Source organism: Podarcis liolepis, assembly GCF_965112155.1.
Source record: "Podarcis liolepis genome assembly, chromosome: 2".
In the NCBI taxonomy this organism is placed as follows: domain Eukaryota; kingdom Metazoa; phylum Chordata; class Lepidosauria; order Squamata; family Lacertidae; genus Podarcis; species Podarcis liolepis.
In genome coordinates, this window is record NC_139555.1 from 48,400,866 (window position 1) to 48,424,083 (window position 23,218).

The window sequence follows — 23,218 nt, forward strand, 5'->3', positions numbered from 1 at the left end:
TTCTACTACATTTCTTCAAGTGTCATAGCCATGAAAAATCAGCAGAAAATGTTCTGGCACCACCTAGAAGGTGCAGTACAGCTATGATAAAGAAGGTTGTACTTATCACTGCACAAAGAATGTGAAATACGCTTTCTCATTCAGTCATAGAGTTACAATGCAGGAAGGAAACTAAGCATCTTTGTTAAAGCAACAGATGATTTCTAAGATATTTAAAGGCTAATGGTAGCCTTAATAGGAGGCCTGTAGTATTTTAATGGTTTTCAGCAACTCCAGAAAATCTTGATGAAGGAGGTCTAAGAAATAGCTTCAACACTGAACAGATTATGCAGATAAAGAGGCTGGATTTTAGCGTACCTCATAATGTTTCAGTTGATAAATTTTTACAATCCATACACAGGCGTTAGGCTTTTCCAGAAGGTGGAACTCTATTTTTTTATGCATACCATTTGTAAATTACTCAGTTGTTGCACAGAAACCACACATCTTTCACCAGAAGTGTAACGTCTATGCAGGCAATTGTGGTTGACATCTGTCCATCTCAAGGGACAGTGGAGTGTGCCTCCAGGGGTGAAGGCAAACCCCTGCATTAGAGGCACCAAAGTGACCGCCCTGGGGCTAAAGCCTAGGTGGTGTGTATGGAAATCTTAGGTAGCCCAGATGACAAGACTCGCCCCCCTCTTGGCCTCACTGATGTGATCCGATGGAAAACACCAGCATTTGGCACCAGCTTGGCTGCAGGGGTTGCCGGAAAGAGGTGTACAAGGTACCATCCAACCATCTTAGCCACTCCAGATTTGGGTAGGGTTTATGCAAATAGTGTTGGGGCACCATCCAGAGCAGATTCTGGGTGCACAGAGAGAAAGAGCAAATCCCACTGACAGAATGGAATGCAGCTGGTGCAGCACTAGATAAAACCATTTAGGATTGGAGTTTTATCAGAAATGCCACTCTGCATACATAGGCTCCTGATAGTAAATATGGTTTTAAACAGTGTCAAATTGCAAAGCTCCCCTATTTGTGCCTTATTGCAGTGACCATCATCCACAACAACTGAAAATGAATAGCTCCAGGGGATGTCTGAAGCAGTTTCCCCATTTCTCGCTCACTCATTGCAAAAGCCTCAGGCTTACAGTAACACAACAAAAAATACCACAAAAAGCAGCTAACAGACAACTTCCACGCAAAAGAAGATAGCAGCTCAGGCCATTAAAAGGGGACAGTTACTAAAGGTCTGAGAGAATTCTACAGACTTTGCCCTGGTGCCTCACTAGTTAAACAGGCAAGGGAGGAGAGTTCCATAATCTGAATACCACCAGGGAAAAGGCCAGTAACCACACCCCTAGGCTGGAGCACCTGGAAAAGGTATTTCCTGGGAGGTAGGTTCATGTTGGAGAAGACATTCCTTTAGATAGCACAACTTTTCTCCATGGAGCCATTTTCTTGGGACTCTCTCATCAATTTCTGCTCCTCCTTTTCTGTCCCTAAGGACAGCTAAGAATGATCACCTTATTTGCTAGAACGCAAACAGACTTTAAAGGAAGGGGAGCAAACAGCTGCAACACAGTTCCTCTTCTACAGAAAAACTACCTTTTCCATTCACTACCTGCATGAAAAGTATCCTCTCCATTCATTGCATGTGAAATAGAGAAGATCACACTATTGTATCTTAATCAGGCCAGTGGCATAGCTAGCTGCTTGGGCGCCCAGGGTGGTATGCGTGGCCTGTGAACATGTGCCACGCACAGGGATGGGAAATGTGCCCATGGGACAGGGCAAGGTGTGCTGGAATCCCAGTGCCCAAACCGCTTTTTCAAGCAACAGGCAGTCTGAGCCACCACGTCACTCCCAGGAGAGCTGCGTGGCTCAGGCATGCTGCAGGCCCTGTGGTAAGTGCTGCCCCCGCGGTGTGGCTCCCAGTGTGCCCCACCCCTTCCTAGCTACACCTCTGAATCAAACTATGCATAACTTTCCTCCCAAGTCTAACATGTGGTAGGGTCATTCTTTGAAACAATTGCCTGGATAATCCATTAGTAGTAGCTCCAGTCCAATAGGTTCCAGTCAGATTTCAGGATTATGCCTCAAGCCTGATGGCACTCTAAGGATAACACCCTGTTGAAATACAGTCAGCACCTTTGCTGTACGAGAGCCCGTTGAATTTCAGAATTCACAGTAAACAGACTGATCTGTGCCTTACTTGAAGATAGTGGATATGGACTGATATAACTGCATTTATTTCTTAAATAAACATATGATTCAAGAGACAGACTCATTTGTAATCTTATAGAAAAAACACACTATGAAACACCCACTTTCCTGATTATACAAAATTGGTATAGTAACCATTTTTTGGTCTTTAGGGCTGACAAACTAAGCAAAAAGCACACCTAGTCACTATCTCAGAGAACCTTGCCACCATTAAAGCTCGTAAGAACTAAACCCTTCCCCTGTTCTGAGTGGCCACTTAACGGTAAGTTATGATAATCCATCTTGGCTCAAGTGCTCAACAATAGAGATCTATCAAAAGTGTTTATGTAATTTGTATAACTTTCCCACAGTTATTTTTGAATGGGGTGATGATTACTATGGAGGTACAAAGCACTCTTACTGCTTTGCCATAAAAATATTTTAAGGCAGTATCTAAGATTGTGAAAGAGGACACAGCTTCCCTTGAGTTGTCTGGCTAACATCAGGGAGAGAGCAAAAGTGAATGATTTTATCATTCACAGCTATGTGAAATATCTTCATAACTTTTTAAAAGAAACCTATTCATTAAAAAAAATGCAAAAACTGATAGCATTTTATTAGAAAGTGATAATTAGATGCACAATAAATGAGTTCTCAGATTTGGAAAGCTATTTCAACAACTGATTTATTTGAAGACTTTCTGTAAACATATAAATGCTAACGTGTTCTGTTGATTTAAGCATTTGCTTTCCTGTTAGTTTTTTAAAGCAGCACAAACTTGACCGGATGTGTTATTTACATTTCCCATGTCTTTTAAAGCATGTTTCACATACCACATAAGAGTTTCCTACTCCTGAAGCAGTGAACTTTATTTGTGACTTTAGTATAGAAATGGAAAAGCAACAATTGTGTGATAGCTCAGTTGGCAGAGCATAAGACTCTTAATTTCAAGGTTGTGGGTTCGAGCCCCAGATTGGGCGAAAGATCCCTGCATTGCAGGGGGTTGAACTACTAGATGATGTTTGTGGTCCCTTCCAACTCTACAATTCTATGTTTCTAAGCCTTAGTAGCAGTAGCTGTAGTAGAAAGAAGCAGAAAACTGCTGCATTAAAAACAGATGCTTAGAAAACGTGATTATGCACACACACATACACACACACCCCACTGCTGATGGTGAGAAGTTTCTGGGGCAGCACTGCTTAGGTTGGCTTTCTTTGAAGGCGGCACTCAAGACTTAGGACATTTTTAAAATGCTTAGTTTGTTGACAAAAAGAGTGTAAGTGGAAGCCAGCAAGCAACATGTGCACTCCTACACACCAAAGAGACACTCAACACCCAAGATGCTGCCAGCCTCCAGCAAACTCTTGGCGATTTCTGTTTCCAAAACTCCTTTTTTTGTCCTCATACCCACTCCACACCCACACCCACACCCACACCACTTCATACAATTGCGCTCCTCCTAGCTGGGGTAGGAGGAAGGTTTGTCATCTTCAAAGTTCTCACTTGAGCATTTTGAACAGGAGAGCTATTAGTTCTCCAATGTATTTGTAAGATTTCATACCCGACCTTCACCATAAAATCCCAGGGCAGGTTATAAAAATAACAAGCACTTTCTCTAACAAAGGAATGCCCAGACAGCTACCAAAACGATCAAGCTTACAGCTTTATAGCTAATTTACAAGTGGCAAATTTTCTTTGTATCAGATGGGCTCTGATCTTGCTTTTCTTAACTACTAAGAAACTGCTCTCTCTAACACATTCCAAGGAAGACAAATATACTTTTATTTTTATTTAATGAAACTGTGTAAACACTCCTAAACCCTGTAACTTCCTGCAAGCTGTTGGAAGATTTCCTTAAGTATAGAAGAACCCATCTTTGTTTATACTCTAGGGCTGCAGCAACCATGAAAGCGAGGCCTGCCTTCTGAGGTTACAAGTTCCTTTGTCCAAAGCAGAGGAAATCTGGACTACCACAAATACAGTCACAGAACAGAGCCATTAAAAACTCTGAAGGAACACCTTACTTCGGAAATTCCTGATTTTACCTGAATTCAGCATTGACCCCAGAGAGAAAAGGCAGTCAAAGCTACGACAGAGGAAAAGTTGATTGTGCCACTCATTTATGAAGCAGCATAGCTGTTGCATTCGCTATTATCATCTCCACATATTCAAGTGTCAGTCAGTCCTGGAAATATCAGTTCACATTGGTCCACTATTTGCATGCATCTTTACAGCAAACCCCCAAAATTGTGGCTGTGTCTTCCTGAATTGTCCTGAGTGTAAAAATTAGCAAATGAAGTAGCCATGAGACAAAGACTGGTAGATAGAATGTATACATAAACCCTTCCAGCCTTTGAACTAGATTCTTAAGTGGCACAGGCTTTGTCCCTCACAAGGTAGCAAGAGCAACACACACACACACTTTTGGACTGACATAGCAGGCTAACAGCAAGGTCTACCCAGAAACAAAGACTGTTGTCGTTCCTGACTACCTTCTTTTAGATGGTAAAGCAGCATGAAGAATACCAGCTACCGTTACTTCTCAGAAGTCAGAACCTCTCAGACTCTACCAAGGACCCTTCCAAATGAGATGTTTATAGTGCTATAGTCACTTATTGTTTGAATGGGGTTTTTTTGGGGGGGCAAAACTGTAGTGGACTTTCAACACTCATCACATGCCACTGTTTTCTGGAAGATCAGTGCACTTTATTCCAATATACACCAGTGACTGAATATGGTCAGATTGAGATCAAAAAGTAGCAACCTGTCATCTGTTGAATTTTAAGTCTCTCCAGAGCTGTCCAATATGAAAGCATGATCAGAAAATGTAAATCAAGTCAAGTTGTAGGGATTGGCACCAGCCAAGTACAGCAGAGGAGCTGGGATATACCCTACTTAATCTTAATGCACCACTTGTACACCTTTTTGAAAGCAAAATCCTTTTAAGTTCACACTGATCAAGTTAGATGGTCTCTTGCTAAAGATTCATGCCCATTCTGCACTTTGTACTTCTGCATTTAAATATTTACTTCAATTATCTTAATGAAGGGTTAATTGATTCTTGCTGTTCCAGTTCTCTTTTTATGTAGTCTTTATTTATGCATTTTGAACAGTAAACACAGATAAACCAACTCAAAGGAACCCCTATTCTTGCTCCCTTACCATTCATTCAATGTGTACCTGTATATCATTCACACAGAGGTAAGTTATTTCACAAATCATGTGTATATATTAAGACCAACTGTAGGTATTATATAATATCATGTTAATTGTTTCCACAGATTATGCCAGAAATTGCCAAGTGCTGAAGGCGGTGTCCTCATCCTGTTGTTTCTGATATGCTGAATAAAAATATACCATGTTTCCTCAAAATAGTCTTTGTTTGGTGTATATTTTTTTTAGAGCCTTAAGTTGCTTGGATAGTTTTTCCATGAGTGCAGTGTTCTAGATCTTATTTTATCATTCCTCAAGGGTCAAATCAGCAGCTACCTTCCAATTTTGAGCTAAAATTTGCCATCATTAAAAAGGGATTTACATTTGAACTGTAAAACTAATACCTTTATCTATTACTAAACTCCAAAAACCTTGAACATTCTCACAGCTCCACTACATGTGCTAATAAGACTCCTCCAATATAATGGGTTGGATTGACGGTTTATTTTGTAGCCTCTGAGAGGTGAAAGATGCCACCAATCTTAATACAGTGGTACCTCGGGTTACATACACTTCAGGTTACATACGCTTCAGGTTACAGACTCTGCTAACCCAGAAATAGTGCTTCAGGTTAAGAACTTTGCTTCAGGATAAGAACAGAAATCGTGCTCCAGCGGCGCGGCGGCAGCAGAAGGCCCCATTAGCTAAAGTGGTGTTTCAGGTTAAGAACAGTTTCAGGTTAAGAACAGACCTCCAGAACGAATTAAGTACTTAACCCGAGGTACCACCGTATTTTCTTTTATCTTGTTGATACAGGCTTAAATGGCCATTTCTCCCAAAGTTTATGCCATTTAGTTGGCTCAATATTACAGTTCAAATGTGATTCCCATAGTGGTTTTAAATACTCTATCTTATCCATCACTGCGTTACAGAATAATTTTATAGCTATGTGATAGCAAAATAATATGCCTGGTCCAAAAAAATTAATAATAAGACACACTTCTATCTCATGCCATTGATACCAATAATACCAATTTCCACATTTTGGCTCCAGTATTTGGTGTCATTTGGAAAGAGATGTTGATCCCGCCTTCCTAGAAACAATGGTTGTTCCATATCAACAGGCACAAATGATTATACAAGATAAATCCAGCCACTTCCCACATAGGCCAGGTTCAAAGTGGTGCCATAAATAAATTACATTCTCTACCCTGCCACCAGTCTAAGCTAAGCCATTCTTCTTCCAAACACATTTTTGGCATTCTCCCTTTCCCAGCCAATAGAATATAAATCATTCATACTATGATAAGGCTCCCCTTTTTGGTGTGTTCTCTTCATACCTGAAGAATTGGCTAATGTCAAACTGAATCATAAGAGCAGCGGCTTTAGTGGTACTGAACCAATCTAGATAACACCACATTGGGAAGAAATGCTAAAGGCTTTTAGTCAGATAGGAATGCGGGGTTGCCGCAAGCTTTTACCGAAGGTAAGCAGTTATGAATAATTATGACCTTAGTTAAGTAGGCTGTAGGTACCATGCGAAGGGTAGATGAATGAACAGTTATTATACAAAGCAGATTATTCAAGTCACTTACTTCTTTTGAAGTTGCAGGGTGTGCGTGTTAATGTTAAAAATACAAATCATGTTACAATCTATTGCTGCATGAGGCAGTTACAGAGAGTTGTACTTTTTGCATGCCAAAATAATGTTCAGAAATGCTATTCAATTATTCTATGGGAGTATCAAACAAAACCTTCAGATTTACATTCAACATGTGCCTATCAATATAGGGAACTATAGTACTTGCAAACAAGTCACGCATGCCAAATAGCATGAGCTCAAAAACCAACAACTCTACAGTTAAAATTATTCACCACATTTCTAAAACCAGCTGTTTTACAATCTGGAGGAACACTTGGAGGAAGCAATTTAAAAAAATAAAATAACAGAAAGGCTCTAGAGTGGGGGCGGGGGCGGATGGACGGACAGACGGGACGCCCAGGAAATTAGCAGTCTAATGTCTGCACCAGGTAAAGTGGTAAACATCATTTTTGCTTGAATTATTAAGCATATTGAACAAACCACCTTGCTCACACAGAATCAGGATGGCTTCCACAAAGAGATACTGTGGCTTTTTCTTCCTTTAAAATTCTTTGAGGGTATCAACATATTAGTAGGGATGATTCTGTAGACTTAATGTACTTGTACTTCAGTTTTTTCATAAAGTTCCTTACCAAAGCTTCAAAGAAATTAACAGATAATAGAACATGACTCATTAATATAGATTCATAACTGCTCAAAGCACAGGAAATAGAGCGTAGGAATAAATGCAGTTTTTACAATTAAGACGAACAACAGCAGACGCAAAATCTTTCAGGAAAGTGAAGCCAAAGCAGATTGAAGAGGTCCCAAGAGGAGCTTAAAGCTGTGCACACAGGCAACAATGTAACAGATAAAATGCAATAGTCAGTCACATTGGAAAAGCTTTATGAAATCCTTTAAAAATAATTCAAGTGAACACTTCAGGAACATCTCTAACTAGAAATTAGAAGCAACTTTGGTAAAACTGCTATATTCAGAACAATCGTGCTATATCAGAACTGTCCTTTTAGGTAGTTGAAAAATTATTAACAATGGATGCAAAACCCTAATTATCTCAATGACCCTTATAAGCAGTCACCTTATGTTGGCCACAGTCACCCCATTATTGCATGAATGGGGCTCAGACTGAACTAATAGCAGTTTGGTCACCTAGGAAGTTCATGCTTAAGACAATAATTGAACAATGCAATGGTTCTTACTAGATGAGGTGGCTTTCAGAAATAATTAGGCAATTGAAATGAATGATAGACCCAACTATCAATTAAGGTAAAGGTGCCCCTGCCCGTACAGGCCAGTCTTGACAGACTCTAGGGTTGTGCGCTCATCTCACTCTAGAGGCCGGGAGCCAGCGCTGTCCGCAGACACTTCCGGGTCACGTGGCCAGCGTGACAAGCTGCATCTGGCGAGCCAGCGCAGCACACGGAACGCCGTTTACCTTCCCGCTGGTAAGCGGTCCCTATTGATCTACTTGCACCCGAGGGGGCTTTTGAACTGCTAGGTTGGCAGGCGCTGGCACCGAACGACGGGAGCGCACCCCGCTGCGGGGATTCGAACTGCCGACCATACGATCGGCAAGTCCTAGGCGCTGAGGTTTTACCCACAGCGCCACCCGCGTCCCGCAACTATCAATTATAATAGCTCAAAATGGAACCTTAAGCTCAGAGACACTATACCTCTGATTACCAAATGTTGGGGACAAAGAATAGGGAAAGGCTATTGATATTATGTCCTTCTTTTAGTTTCCCAGAGATTTTGTTTAACTGTTGCTAAAACCCAAGTATTAAATAAGTTGACCTCTGGTCTGAAACAGTGAGGCAGTTTTATGGAATTTTGAATTTAACAGGTAACTTCTGCTGAAGAGTTCTGTGTAACCTGAAAGGTCACATTCGAACATGTTGAACATTAACAGGCACAAAGACATTCCATTTAGCTCACTCTGTTCCCCTCCCCAAAGTCATTTGAACCTGTCATATTTATAAAGGAAAAGCTCCTGGATGTACCGTTCCAAAATATTGTCAGCGCTTATCTGGTTTTTAAAAGCTCATTTCCTTAAGGATCAAGTTGAAGGAACATACATGAATATTGTTTGTTTTATCCAAGTAGGGATGCCAGGGGTCATGGCCAAATCTTATTATAAAACCACAGAAGAGGAGACATTTCCATGTAAAACTGGTCATTTTAGAAAACTACATCAAATTTACAAAAGTATAATATGTGAATCACATATTTCTATAACTCTCTCCCCCTGCTCCGCCTTCCAATATTTTAAAGTAATATTTAGACCAAAGGTTTCCTGTTTTCTAGTGCAAAGAGTTATTTTAATCACGTTTCCATGGACTTTTCAATATTGTTTGGATGTTTCAAAACAAGTAAAAACTTGACTTGTCCTCCCTGAACATTCTGTGCTCCTCCACCTGGCAGCTGATCCTTATTTAGGTGCCAGCTTCAGCAGTAAATCCAGGAGATGCCAAAAGATGAATATTTTGTGCATTATACCCTCTTACAATATAGATGCATGATTATGTTGTGTTTGGAAGCCATCAGGGTTTCGCACAGTATGTACTTTGTATGCCCCGCTTATTATCTGCAATTTGTGTTGAAATGTTCATTGGCCCATTAAACATCAATCAACATCGCTGATAAAATATCCCTCAAGAGTATTCCAAGTCACACTTACATGTGCACTCTCAATGATAAATTGGTTGCAACCAACACCTAGGATTTCCTGCTATTCCAACCTTGGAAATTATGTAGGTCCTCATTTGCAGAAGCTATCTTCTTTTAGAAAACTATGCTTTTGAATTATGGTGCTGGAGGAGACTCTTGAGAGTCCCATGGACTGCAAGAAGATCAACCCTATCCATTCTGAAGGAAATGAGTGCTCACTGGAAGGACAGATCCTGAAGCTGAGGCTCCACCTTTGGCCACCTTATGAGAAGAGATGACTCCCTGGGAAAGACCCTGATGTTGGGAAAGATTGAGGGCACAAGGAGAAGGGGATGGCAGAGGAAGAGATGGCTGGACAGTGTTCTTGAAGCTAACAACTTGAGTTTGACCAAACTGCAGGAGGCAGTGGAAGACAGGAGTGCCTGGCATGCTCTGGTCCATGTGGTCACGAAGAGTCGGACAAGACTAAACAACAACAACAATCTTCTTTATATTTGACTTTCTTCAGTAATGTTTTATTTGATGCTTTAATATGCAGTAAACCACTTTGAGATTTTTTTCTCTTGAAAATTTAAAGCAGTAAGTAATGGAAGGAAGGAAGGAAGGAAGGAAGGAAGGAAGGAAGGAAGGAAGGAAGGAAGGATCTAGCCTTTCAAAGACACTGGGAAGTAAATCCAGCTCCTGGCTGGTATTTGGTTCCTGCTGTCATTTGAAGCCATCCTGTATTTATAGTGGTAACAAGGAAGGAAGCATCTTTCACTGTTTGCTTTTTATGTAGTTGTGTTGTTTTGTTGCTCCCCATTGTATAGAAAGTCTATGTCGAATCTTTAGAAATGCAGAAATCCCAATAAAGGTATTGCTTCTGGACACCTGCCAGTACAGAACTCAAAATGTATTAGAAACATCTTTTAACATTCAAAAGAGATACCTCAACTGCATACTTAAATCCTCACGCAACTTTACACTGGTATAAACACAGCAACCACCCTAACTAAAGGACTCAACACATTCGCAATGATGTTGGGCCTACAAGTAAACTTTGCAAAATCTGAGGCTATGTGCTTCAACCCCCCCCCCCCGCATACCCAAAAGAAATTCAACAACATCACAAAGATAAAACTCTGTCGCACCAAATTCTGGTACCTAGGGGTTCAAATAACCAGAAACCTCAACAAACTATACCTCCACAATTACAAGCCTTTGTGGCAACAAATCAAGCAGCACAACCAGATGCCTTCATTGGCCCAAGTTTCAACAAAATATGTCTGTCCTGTAGCAGTAATGTGACTCTCCAATGGTTTGACTTCAGCCCTGAAGGCACACTCTTCCACTGCCCGCTGAAACAGATGGATGACAACAATTGCAAACTTCAAATGGTGTAATTTTTACTACAGGCTGGACTGGGGCTGTCTTGCTACAAAATTGTGTGTATGCATGAAGTCAGAAAAAAAGTTTATCCTGCCATCTGCAGCTGATTTTTTGGGGGGGGGAGGGGGTGAAGAAGCCATTCATCTGGTTGTTCCCACAGCTCACAGCATAGTGCTGAGTGGACAGTCAGCTGGCAGGATGATGGTTTCTTTGGTTAAATCATTGTTGTAGTTTACGTCAAGCTCGGTAATTGAGTTAGAACAACACACTGGTTTCTGTTCCTATTTCTATTTTCAAGCAACTGTTTCTTCCATTAGAACTGAAACCACAACAGAGTCTCTTATGCCAGTTGTACTTCTTCACCGTTATATCATACTTTTGGAGCACTCTGAAGTTAACAGGGAAAAATTGGGAGAGCTCAGATTACAACACTTCCACCTACCAAGTAATAACATGTGGCCTCTCAGTCCTCCCTTTGCTTCTTCATCCATTGGTGTACTATATGCTTCCCATCTCAAGCAGTGAAGTACTACAGCATTTAGCACTGTGTTACACCACTGAACCTAGGGGCTTGCTAATCGGAAGGTCGCGGTTCAAATCCCCACGACGGGGTGAGCTCCCATTGCTCAGTCCCAGCTCCTGCCAATCTAGCAGTTTGAAAGCATGCCAAAAAAAGTGCAAGTAGATAAACAGGTACCACTCCAGCGGGAAGGTAAACAGCGTTTCTGTGTGCTGCTCTACTTTCACCAGAAGCGGCTTAGTCATGCTGCCCACATGACCTGGAAAAACTGTCTGCGGACAAACATCAGCTCCCTTGGCCAGTAAAGAGAGATGAGAGCCACAACCCCAGAGTCGTTCACAGGGGTCCTTTACCTTTTTCCTTTGTAGGAGAGATACTTTGTAGTATTAATTACAAAAATAGAAACCCAAGATAGTGGAAGAAAGCATACTTGTAAAGCAGGTGCAATAACTGCATCTCTCCCCCAGAGAACACACCTTCCTCCTCCTAGCCAGTCAGCAACATACTCTCCACATAAAGCAAAATGAGGTAGGAATCAGATGAGCTATTCTTCTGTCTCTGTTCTGTACTGTCATTTCTGATTTGCAGGGAGGGGAATCACATTATTAAATCCAGCAAGCAGAAAACTGACATGCGGGGAGGGGGGGTCAATGGGTTAGAATCTCTCTCCTCTCATCCAGCATTCAAAACCACAGCGTTGTTTCATTTTTGCTAGTCACAAAATTCAGACCCCACCATACAAGTAGGTTTATCTTTAAGGAAAGATATCCTAATCATTAGCTCCCATTGAGGAACAGTCAGCCTCTCAGCCTTATTCACATGCAGACAGACTCCTTACAGAAGCCTTCATTTCAAACAGAGCCTATGGCTATGTGTGAAACATTATGACACTAATTCAGAGTGGATTTTTTTTAACAGGATAGCTACTAGCAGCTTGTTTTATGGCAAAACTACCCTCCATACCAGCAATCTGCTTTCAAAAGTCAACAAACCCCAAACTGAAATGCAGCCATCTGGAGCTCCTTACACCCATTCAGCTGCATCCTATGTATACCCATTTATCCCAACCAACAATGATTCCCATTTTTAGAGATACTCACCCTCAGTTATCTAGAAATAATGAAGTAATCAAGTAGGTTACACCAAAGCCCAGATAATGCCCTTTCCTGGACCCCCCCCCCAAACTTCTGAAGATAATGGTGGAACTACCAAAAGGGCCGATCTCAACACCTAAGAAGATCTTTACGGAATGCACAAAGGTTTATTCTTACCAATTTTGTATTACATGTTTTAAAACTACAGTAAGCAGTAAGCAGAATATCTGCTAAATCTGAGGGTTTAAAGAACTAGTTATTTTATTAGCAGAACTGGGTACCTTGATAAATTACTGTGAGTTAATAGTATGAAACTTAAAGCCTGATAAGAAAGGAGGACTGCAAGAATCAGTGCTAGTGAAAATGCAGCAATGGTGGTTTCAAGAATTTTTTTTTAAAAAAGTTGTCCACATTGTCTATTCTCCTTTTAGTTCAGCATTCCAGGTTTTTTTAAATAAAAGCATTGCCATGTGAAGGCAAGAAGATTGTTATTTGGAGTTTCTAATCTCAGCTCTTGTATTTCAGTAGTGAATTGCAGTAGATGCTGCTACTTTGCTGCCCCCTTCTGGGGTAAGCACAGCACCTTTCCAACCCTCTCACTGTCACCTTTTAACAGAAAACAAACCTTTGCGCAGAAATCCAAAACGGTGGCCCAGTAAGAACCAATGCCAGTACAGCTTCATTGGCCAAGTTGTACATAGCATTTAAAAGAAAATCTGGAAGATCCTCACATTCTACAGGACGACAGGTACAAGTTCTGTTGCTATCCCATATCTTATAATTCCATTCAAAGACTTATGCTTCCTGTTTGAAATCCAGGAACTCTAAAAGCTGTCTCTCAGCATATAAGCACTAAGAAAACAATATCGGGCAGACATTTACGTGTACTGTATTAAAAATGATATTAAGTTTAGCCACTGAAAACTCAGTAGACCTTCCTACTACTAGATAGTTTTGAATTTCTGACCGAGATTTTCACTTGTAGTAATCTGACACTTTATTTAATGCTCCAAGCATTATTAGACAAGCACCTATCACTTCAGGCCCTGAAAACCTTTGTTTACTGTATTACTTTAGCTTTTTTTGTAATGATATTAATTGGACCTGAAACCTGTCACGCTCTTTTATTGTGGTTGTATTATAATTTTAAATGCTCCACTGGGCTTGATCATTGCTTAGAGATATTTGCCTGTTACTTTTAGTGTTACCATCTTACTTTTAAATTATGTGTTTGATTAAATTAAATTAAATCATGTTGTTATATATCTGTAAGGTGGCCAGATACAAATCACCAAAATAGGAGGGAATGGATTGTCGGGGGGGGGGGGGAATGAAAAAGGAAGGTGAAGATTCACATATGCTAATTTATGTGTGCAGATGCACATTCAGATAGGATTACTATAATTGAAGTAGTAATACAATACATCTCATCATAGCAGGGAAGACTCTGCCCAGATTGCCTGTGTACCTGCTTACTCTGCAGTTCAGGTGTTCACTGTTGAAGGGCAACTTCAAGGCCCCTTGCTCTTCCTTCTTATGGTTCTTTATTTCCAAACTAAACTTGGACCAGACAGCCCTTGAAACAGTCAACCCAACAAAATACCATTAGCACAAAACTCAGCTCCCCCCATCAGTCTGCATTTTTTCATTGTTTCTTCTCACTCACAGAAACAACTAGATGTTGTCACTGGTCAAAGTTATGCCTCTGGCTCCATTAATCTTCTCCTGGACAGACTCCCAATCTCCCAACGGTACACAGCCCTGCAGATCTTCCCCTTAGGCTTTAACTCATTTTTACAATAGCTTCACACAGTCATACTGACACTTCATTAAAAGGAGGCAGCAGGCAAGACACTGTTCATTTATGCACATAGAAGGGGAAGTATTGGAGATGCTTTTTTTGCAGTAAGCTGGAATTTTGCAAGGTGGAGGAGACACAAACTCAAAAGGACACTTTAAAATCACGTAAAAGGGCATTTTTAGTCTTCCTTTTAAATAAGTACACAAAACAATTATTTAAATAAACAAATGTCATGAAGTGTGCATTTTAACAGTAAATGGCTGCAATTTAAATAAACTTTGAATTTAAAATGAAACTAAAAATGTGAAGAAACCCAAAATATTTTTAACAAAATCCCACTCTGGAACAGAGCTGTCTCCTGTGACTGGTTGAAAGTAGGTGACAGCAGGCCAGGGACTGTAAGAGGCTGCACCAATCTCATTCAGATCTAGGTTTAGCCATGCATTAACTGTCTATATTGCCATACTTCTTTGCGTGCCATCCACGTGACTATATGGTGATGAAGGGACACAATTCTTTCTGCTTGCATTGAGGCTAGGGTCTGGTGAGAGAGTTGTGATGGCTGCCATAAGTTTTTGCACCATGCCGGAAGTTACGAGCAACAACTGGTGAAGATGCACAAAGAATGAACATCCTAAATCGCTTATGGGTTGGAGATGGGGCTTTTCAGAAATGACTCACCACTGCTCAAATGCTCCATCTGCACTGACTGTTGTAAATGGCTCTGAAATTTTTTTATGAATAGTAGCATATAAGATACAAGCAGTGGTGATATTAAACTTGCAAGGGGCTGGACTAGATGATCCTCAGGGCCCCTTCCAACTCTATGATTCTATGAAACAAACTCCCTTGATGGTTTGTGGGGAAACTACTTTGCCAGAAAGTTGTCTCTAGTACTAGAGAAGTATTAAACAGCTTTTAAGGAACAACATTGCATTTGTGGCTTCCACGTGCGTAGCATTCAAAGAAAATAAACTGAAAGAATACTGTACAACACTGGAGCATCAGATCTCCCTGCCCCTTCTTCACTTTTGCAACATATCCTCTCCTTCCAGCAGCCAAGGCAAGTGACAGGGATTGCTCAATTCAACTTTTACTGCACAGCAGGGAAGCTAAGTGATAGTTCCAGGATTGGTCTTCATCCAAACACTGCTACAGCTGGATTCTTTGCAGTGGCTGATGAAATTAGTTAGAAATTAATTTCCCCACTAGGTTGTACAAAGCCACCTTGGAGAGTGCATCTTCAGACACTACTGCTCCTCCACAGTTTCAGACAATTCTCTCCCTCCCTCCTGCATGGAATCCCCATTTCAACTCCACCCTAAAGTTTCTTAGCCTTTCTACAGCTTCAGTTTTTCACAAATCAGATGGAAGTGGAATTAAAGACAGGAATTTCACACCTACACACTACTGAATATAACATTCTTTTATTAAGCTTGGATACTTCTACAATGCAGTGAATGAGCCTGACAGAAAACTGGGAACCAGCACAAATATAGAGATTTGCCTGCTGCAACAGATGCTTAGATCAACCAAGATATAATTGACATATTGGAAAAGAAAGAACCCTGAACAGTTCCACATTAAAGGCCTACTTAATGTCTACTCTTGCAGAACAATTGTATGTTTGGTAGAGGACATTCTGATCATTACTGCAGCAGGCTTTTGGTGTGTGTGCAGGACGTGGGGAATGCTAGACAAAAAATGTGTGTGCAATTTGTATTAAGAACCAAAATAGTAACAAACATTAGGAATGGAAAAATATGGAAGAATTTTTAAAACTTCCCCGTGCTTCTATGTTTACAGAGGATAATAAAACACAGCTGTATATGTAAAAATTCACTGTCACCCTGCTGTAGAAACATTGCTTGTCACCTAGTTGATATTCCCATGGAATTCCATCTCAAAGCCTAGTATCTGCTATTGCTCATTCACTCCAACTAAAAAAAAAAAAGGCTTTTCTCCAACCGATGGTGACACAGGGCTGTCATTCTGGGCTCACTTATAGAGATCCCTCCTACTGGAGCAAGGCCTACCCTATGAAAGTGAACAAACTGGACAACGTTTTGGGAGTTTAAATTTGGCCATAATGTTATTGATTCCAGATGTAGGTAGGATTTGGAATAGACACTGGGTGTGTACCCCTCTCAGCTACTTGGAGGAGGACTGAGGCATGACAGGTCAATCCTGGGGTTGATGGTGTGGTGTTCGTACGGAGCCCCTGGTCGTCTCACAGACTATTGACCTGTACACCACTAATCCGCTGCCACCAACCAGGTCCTCCCTGGTAAAATCACTTCAGTCTCAGTCAGGTTCTCAGTTAATAAAGAAGAGTGTATTTTATTTCAGACACAACCAAACTTTTACGGCATTCCAAACGTTGTTGCTCTTTACTGTCTTAGTCTTATTTTCCTCTCTCTATCTCTTCTACCTCCCCACACTCAAGAACCCACTGCCCTGTCTCTCTATTACCAACCGCCTTTCCCAACCAGCCAACCCACTAAAACCCACCAACTACCCACCAACAACTCCCAACGAACTCCTCCCGGAACTCCTCCCAGAACTGGTTTTATAGTCCCACTGACTCCACCCCCGTGGGTCCTGACTGGGCAACCTGTTTAACTATCTCACCTCCAGCACTCTCTCTTATGTTAACGTCACAGATGGGTCCACTGCAAGACACAGGTCTACACAAGTGGCCCTCCCAAGTCATTGCAGGAAGCTCTATGCCCATCTGCTGCATGCCTTGGCTTTTGGACACATACTTCCAACTAGATGCCCTCTAATAGGGTACCCCTGTGATTGAGCTATTTGGAGATGGGGGTGAAGCACAACTTCACCCCCTAACAGATGTTAGACCAAAGGATTCCACCTGATGTCTCATCTGTCTGCGCAAGCTTTGCAGCCTTTCACCAGAAGGAGAATGGTCCTCTCATTGACCATGATTTCCAAGTGATAGCTCCAAGAATGTTCTGGAGATTTAACAGTTTTATATTGGTTCCTTAAAAAAAAAGGTAAACACCATTTTTATATCAGTCACGAAATCCTTCTAGGAATAATCAGAAGCCCAAACAAGCATGTTCCGTTTGCCATCCTCCTGGGCTTTCATTTACCTGCCCAGCTTCTTGTCCCTTTGCTTCTGGCAAGGAACTGTACTAAAAGCACCTCAGTCTTATACTGCAGATACTTACATTCGCCTTTATTTTAACAATACATGAGAGATGTGCCTTCATTTCCCTTACAGTCGTCTAATGATGTAGGCAACTCCTTGGTGCTAGGTTACTAATCAGATTTGCACCAGCTTAGTTTAAGCAGCTCTGCAGCATCATGTGCTCCATAACTGTTAAGCAGGCCACTCAGATGCAGCTCCAAGTGTTCAGAATTTCACAGCATTTATCTGTGTTACATGTGAATGGCAACACTCTCCAGATTTCTCATCCAACTTTGCTGGAACTAAGAAAGACACAAGCCAGTTCTCAGTAATTATCTAAGGGACACGGGTGGCGCTGTGGTCTAAACCACTGAGCCTCTTGGGCTTGCTGATCAGAAGGTTGGCGGTTCGAATCCCCGCAACACGGTGAGCTCCCATTGCTCTGTCCCAGCTCCTGCCAACCTAGCAATTCGAAAGCATGCCAGTGCAAGTAGATAACTAGGTACTGCTGTAGTGGGAAGGTAAACGGCGTTTCCGTGCGCTCTGGCACTCGTCACAGTCCTCCGTGCACCAGTAGCGGTTTAGTCATGCTGGCCACATGACTCAGAAAACTGTTTGTGGACAAACGCCAGCTCCCTCGGCTTGAAAGCGAGATGAGCGCCGTAACCCCATAGTCGCTTTTGACTGGACTTAACCATACAGGGGTCCTTCTTTAATTAGCTATATGTTACTCCCCACCCCCAGGTTGAACCAATGAGTTAACCACAAAAAATAAATAAATCAAAGGCAAAAGAGCATATCCAGGGTAGCTCTGACAGCGGCTTCACCCTTGCTTTAAGAAAGAAACAAAGAAATAACTTTTATGTTTCTTTATATCACTTTTTCAGGAAGGAGACTGATCCCACTTATAGGAACTCTTACATGTTCAAAGCAGGATAAATACCAGCTGTAGGACAGCTGTATGAATCTCTCTTCCTTCCTAACTGAGATTAACACAAGATGATTGTACTAGAGGACTAGATGATTCAAATGAACAAACCATAAAGCTCCTTAAAAGAAAAATATTTATAAAGCCAGTTCAAGTAACTTGGCCATTTGTTACTGTCATTGCCATTAAAGCTTTTATTTATCTTATGTGTGGAATGCTTTATTTTAGCTCCAAAATACTCTCACATCTCCCAACAGCTGAAGAAAAATGGTTATTTCATCAAAGATTAATTGTAGCTGTTGGGGAAGAGGCTACCTACATACATAGAAGAGTCAGGTATTTCTGCTCCCTCCCCCTTTAGGGGGCTAGAGATTACTTCCTGGAATCTGAAGCAGTGTGCCAACACACTGCTGTGCTTACTCAAAGCTCCAAATCCATTTTGGTCACAAATTAAGGAGACAAGCTTTGAATGAATCTAACGGCCAATGTCTTAATATGTTTTAAATTAGCGATTAAGGTTTTCACTTATATAATTTATGTTGCACTCTGGTCAGTGACTGAAATAAATCTATTATTTCATTTTGGTCACAGGAGTCCTCCTGTGCCAAAGTATTTAATGTTTTACCTAAATGTTGATTCATTATTATATAATTATATTAATTCATTATTATGTTGTTATTATGTTATTATATATTGGGGGGAGCATTTTCTTACCGCTGTAAAAAAGTGGCATGTAGTGGTGGTGGTGGTTGTTAAATTTTATATACCACCCTTTATCACAACATCTCAAGGTGGCTCACAGAATACAATATAAAAATACAAATAAGTAATTAAAACAAAAACAACAAAACAATACCCCCCTTCCCACAGACACATTTAAAGGCTGTAGAATATTAATCAGCCAAAGGCCTGGTTGAAGAGGAACATTTTTTGTTTTCTGTTTGCCTTCTTCATTCCAAGCCTGCATTCTACTGGGGAAAACCAGAGAGAGGCATAGTTAGGGGGTCACTGGGCGTGTCTGTGGCTGAAGTACAATTTTTTGATGCAGGCCCCAGATCTCATGCTCTCCCCCAAATTTTTCTAAAACTTCCTTATAAAAAACCAACCACATTGCTTATAAGATGGCTGGGATAGTGCTGCTGAGACCGGGCCTTGGTGACCTCAGCCACTAAGAGGTTTGAGGTCATTCTTATCTGCCAGGCCTAGATTACAACAGAACATTGCAAACTGGCTTTTATATAAATCTATGGCATTTGAAGTTTTAGAGTGTACTGGAGGAGTTGGTTGGTAGGGGAGATGAGAAAGAACAGAGAATCCTCAATGACAGCAACAAGCAGGAATCAAGCAGGGGCAGAAAAAGGCCCATTAACAGTGCAATCTTAACCATGTCTACTTAGAAGACAGTCCTACTGAATTCAATAGGTGTTGCTCCTACGTAAGTGGGGTTAGGATTGCAGACTAGGTGATGCAAACGCAACCATTTTTGGCTCATTATATACTGGTGTCTATAGTGAGAGGTGGAATGGTAGACAAAAAGTAATGTCTCTCATCATCAATTCAGCTTAACCTTTTTAAAAAGGTTTTTTTATTTAATACTTTGTTCAAATTTTCCAACGGGTGCCTGAAGAAAAAACATTCACATTATGTTCTTAGCATCCAGTCTCCCACAGCCATCTCATCAATCTGCTATTGGGAGAATCCTGAACACAGTCAAAAGAGCAGGCTTCTTGCAGTGGAATTATGGCAAGAGATCCTCCCTCTCCTGCTCTGGTGAGTGAATGAGGTGATAGCAAGGTTTTTAAATGTGTTTGATGATTAGCTCAAATTCAAATTGTGTGGAGATAGAGGATGCCCAGAGAACCACTCTGCATAATACTTTTATCAGTTTTCTTATCTCTGCTAATCAAATCTAGTAAGCAGAGATTCCAATTTAGTGGCTGGAGGAATAGAGCAAGCAACATGACCTTTTCCATCTGTCACTCTTGCAGTGTCAAAACTGAAGGTGAATAAAGGGACAGATGAGATTCCAAATGAATGCAGAAAGTGAGGAACAATGGAAATAACACATTCAAAAAATGTGTGAAACTGGAAGTAGGAACTGGTACTCAATACCACACTTTCTTGCAGCCAGGGCTGGCCCAAGAAATTTTGCCACCCAAGGCAAAAAATAAACTGGTGCTCCTCTGCAGGAATCATAGTTTGTTAAGGTTGATTCAACAAGCAGCAGCAAGAGCACTGTCACTGGCATCAGGAAATTCCCAGTGGTGGCAATGCTGGGGACCAGGGTGGCAGACAGGGCAGTGTCTGTGGTCCACACCCCTCACTGCCTCCTCTGCCCTGTGGCGGCCTCCATGGGGACGTTGTGTCCTGAGGCAACTGGAGGCAGCCTGGGGTACCGTCAGGCCCAGAGCCCTGCCCAGGTGGACAGCGGAAAGATCCTCACAGCGCTGAATCCACAGCCAAAGAAAGAGTGGCAAAAGCACATGAGGAGGTCCCTCTCTTTCTGACCCACTGCCCCTCCCAGCCGTCATCAGTCTGCTGCTTGAGGCAACTGCCTCAGTGAGGCTAATGGGCCCTGGCTGCAGCCCATCCTGACAGCCATACATTCTCGTCATTTATATTTGCATCCTTCTATCATTGGGGGAGACATCTTGCTAGTTATTAATAATGTACGTTCACCTTAAGGAAAGTGGAGCTGGCGATATGCCACCATTCCCTAGATGTAAGTCCATGAATGTTCACCAGGATGATCCACAACCCCCAGGTTCCCAGCTTTTAATTCTGTAAAAAGCAAGCCTCTGGTGTGGGATAACAGAATAAATAGGAAGCTGATTTATACAGAATCAGACCACTGGTCCACCTAGCTCAGCATTGCATTGCAGACAGACTAACAGCAGCTCTCCAGGTGGGTGTCTTGCTCAGCTCAACCTGGGGATGACACAGATTGAACGTGGGATCTTGGGCATGCAAAGAATATGTGCCTACCACCCTACCCCAAATAGATTAAAGTACAATCAATCAATCAACCAACCAACCAACCAACCAACCAACCAATAAATGATCAATATTGCAAAGGGAAGAGAGGGGATTATGGAAGAGGATCCTGGAAAATAGCTTTTCCATTCACTAGATTTAACCCTGGCAAGCATCAGTATCTACAAGTGCTTGAAACCTTTTCAAATACATAAGATTTTTAGACTACTCTGGATTATTCTTTGCCAGGCAAAGGAGATTCCTAACATTATCTCCCAGATGCACTAACTTTTCTGTTTAACTTACAAGAGCAATTAATTAATGTCTCATGTTCTAAATCTTGTCCTATGATTATTATTTTTTTATCCTACGTCTTTTACACCACAATCTGTATTACAGATTGTAGTTTTTCAGGGTTGCCATGTTTTGAAGAGCAAAAAAAAAAGGACAAATTTGCCGACTTCTTCTATGGATTGCTATGACAACTCTACCCATGAAAAAGAGGACGTGTATTGGAAAAAGAGGACATATGGCAATATATCATACTTCACATATGGGGAACCAAAACTTAGTGTGACTGGCCTACCCAAAGCCACATACAGATGTTCCTGGCAAAGACTGATCTCCAGATTCCCCACTGCTAGCATATCTTTGCACCTGTGTCCATGTCTATGACACTTTGCTCTGCCTGCCTATGACTCTTAACATTTTTATGAGCCCACTCAGCAAAGAACATAAACAGCAGGCCTACTGGACATTACCAGGACAGACGGCAATAAGCAGACCGAGCCGTATAAGTAAACCTTTAGTATCACAATGTTCGAATTAAGGTTCCTTTAATGCATGTATGGGGACCTGTGGTCCTCCAGATGTTTTTGGACCAGAACACCCACCATGCCTAACAAAAGGCCATGCTGGATGAGACTGATGGGAGCTGGACTCCAACTACATTTGGAGGGCCATAGGCCTCTCATTTGCTTTAATCAATTCCAAAATCTCTAGGCGTTCAAAATTTATGAAACAGAACCAATCAGAATGGTGCCCCGAGCACCTCCACTATTGGTTAATACTCATGTTTTCAGACATAGTTAACCATTTCCTTGAAGGCACTACTTGTCCACCTGAACATGTAATAATTAAGCTTGAATACCTGGGTGGATGTCATTCATAGTAAGCAAAGAAAGCTGTCCCAAATAGAAGCAGTAGGGATCTCTTGGTTGACCAAGGCCTAGCCGACTCACATCCCCCAGGCCCTCCCAACCTTAAATATTTTGAGTGTGGAGTTCAAGCAAGTCTCAAAGGATGCCCTTTCCCCACTCTAGGGTCCTACAGTCTTTAGTCTAAGAGTCCTTCTTTTACTATAAAGGTGTACTTCAAAATGCTAACCAATGCTTTTCCTTTGGTACAAACCCTACTAATATAACTAACCTAGTTAAACAAGGCTGGCAATTAATACCATGCATGCTACTTGAACTCCTTTCAGAAAAAAAGACGGGATATAAATGTAATATAGAAATAAACAAATACCTATATTACACCAGGGCAAGTGAGTGAGAATGCAAAGACCAGATAGAGGACCACAGCCAAGAGCAGAGTAGACTTTGATAGCTTCAGGCTCTGCCCCCTCTCCCACCCCACTGCTAGCAGACATGCTGACAGACAGGCAGCCACACAGAACCACACTTGTCCCATCCTGGTACAGGTGCAGTGCCTCCCCCCCCCAGTCCCTACTCACCTGGTTGAACTTGGGGCTAACAGGAAACAATATTCTCC

The 23,218-nt window shown here is 41.5% G+C and overlaps 1 protein-coding gene across 3 annotated transcripts in view; it reads right to left on the reverse strand.

The window, feature by feature from the left end:
- Nucleotides 1-23,218, reverse strand: part of LOC310696377 (rho GTPase-activating protein 7-like) — a 92,584-nt gene that overhangs the window by 43,045 nt on the left and 26,321 nt on the right. The window contains exon 1 of one of the 3 annotated variants that reach the window (XM_083481843.1): nt 11,421-11,484. The exons of the other annotated variants lie outside the window; for them this stretch is intronic. Within the exon in view, the coding sequence (XP_083337969.1) occupies nt 11,421-11,469 (49 nt within the window). The 5' untranslated portion in view covers nt 11,470-11,484. Of the gene's footprint in view, nt 1-11,420; nt 11,485-23,218 lie in introns of those variants that run through there. 3 annotated transcript variants of the gene reach the window in all.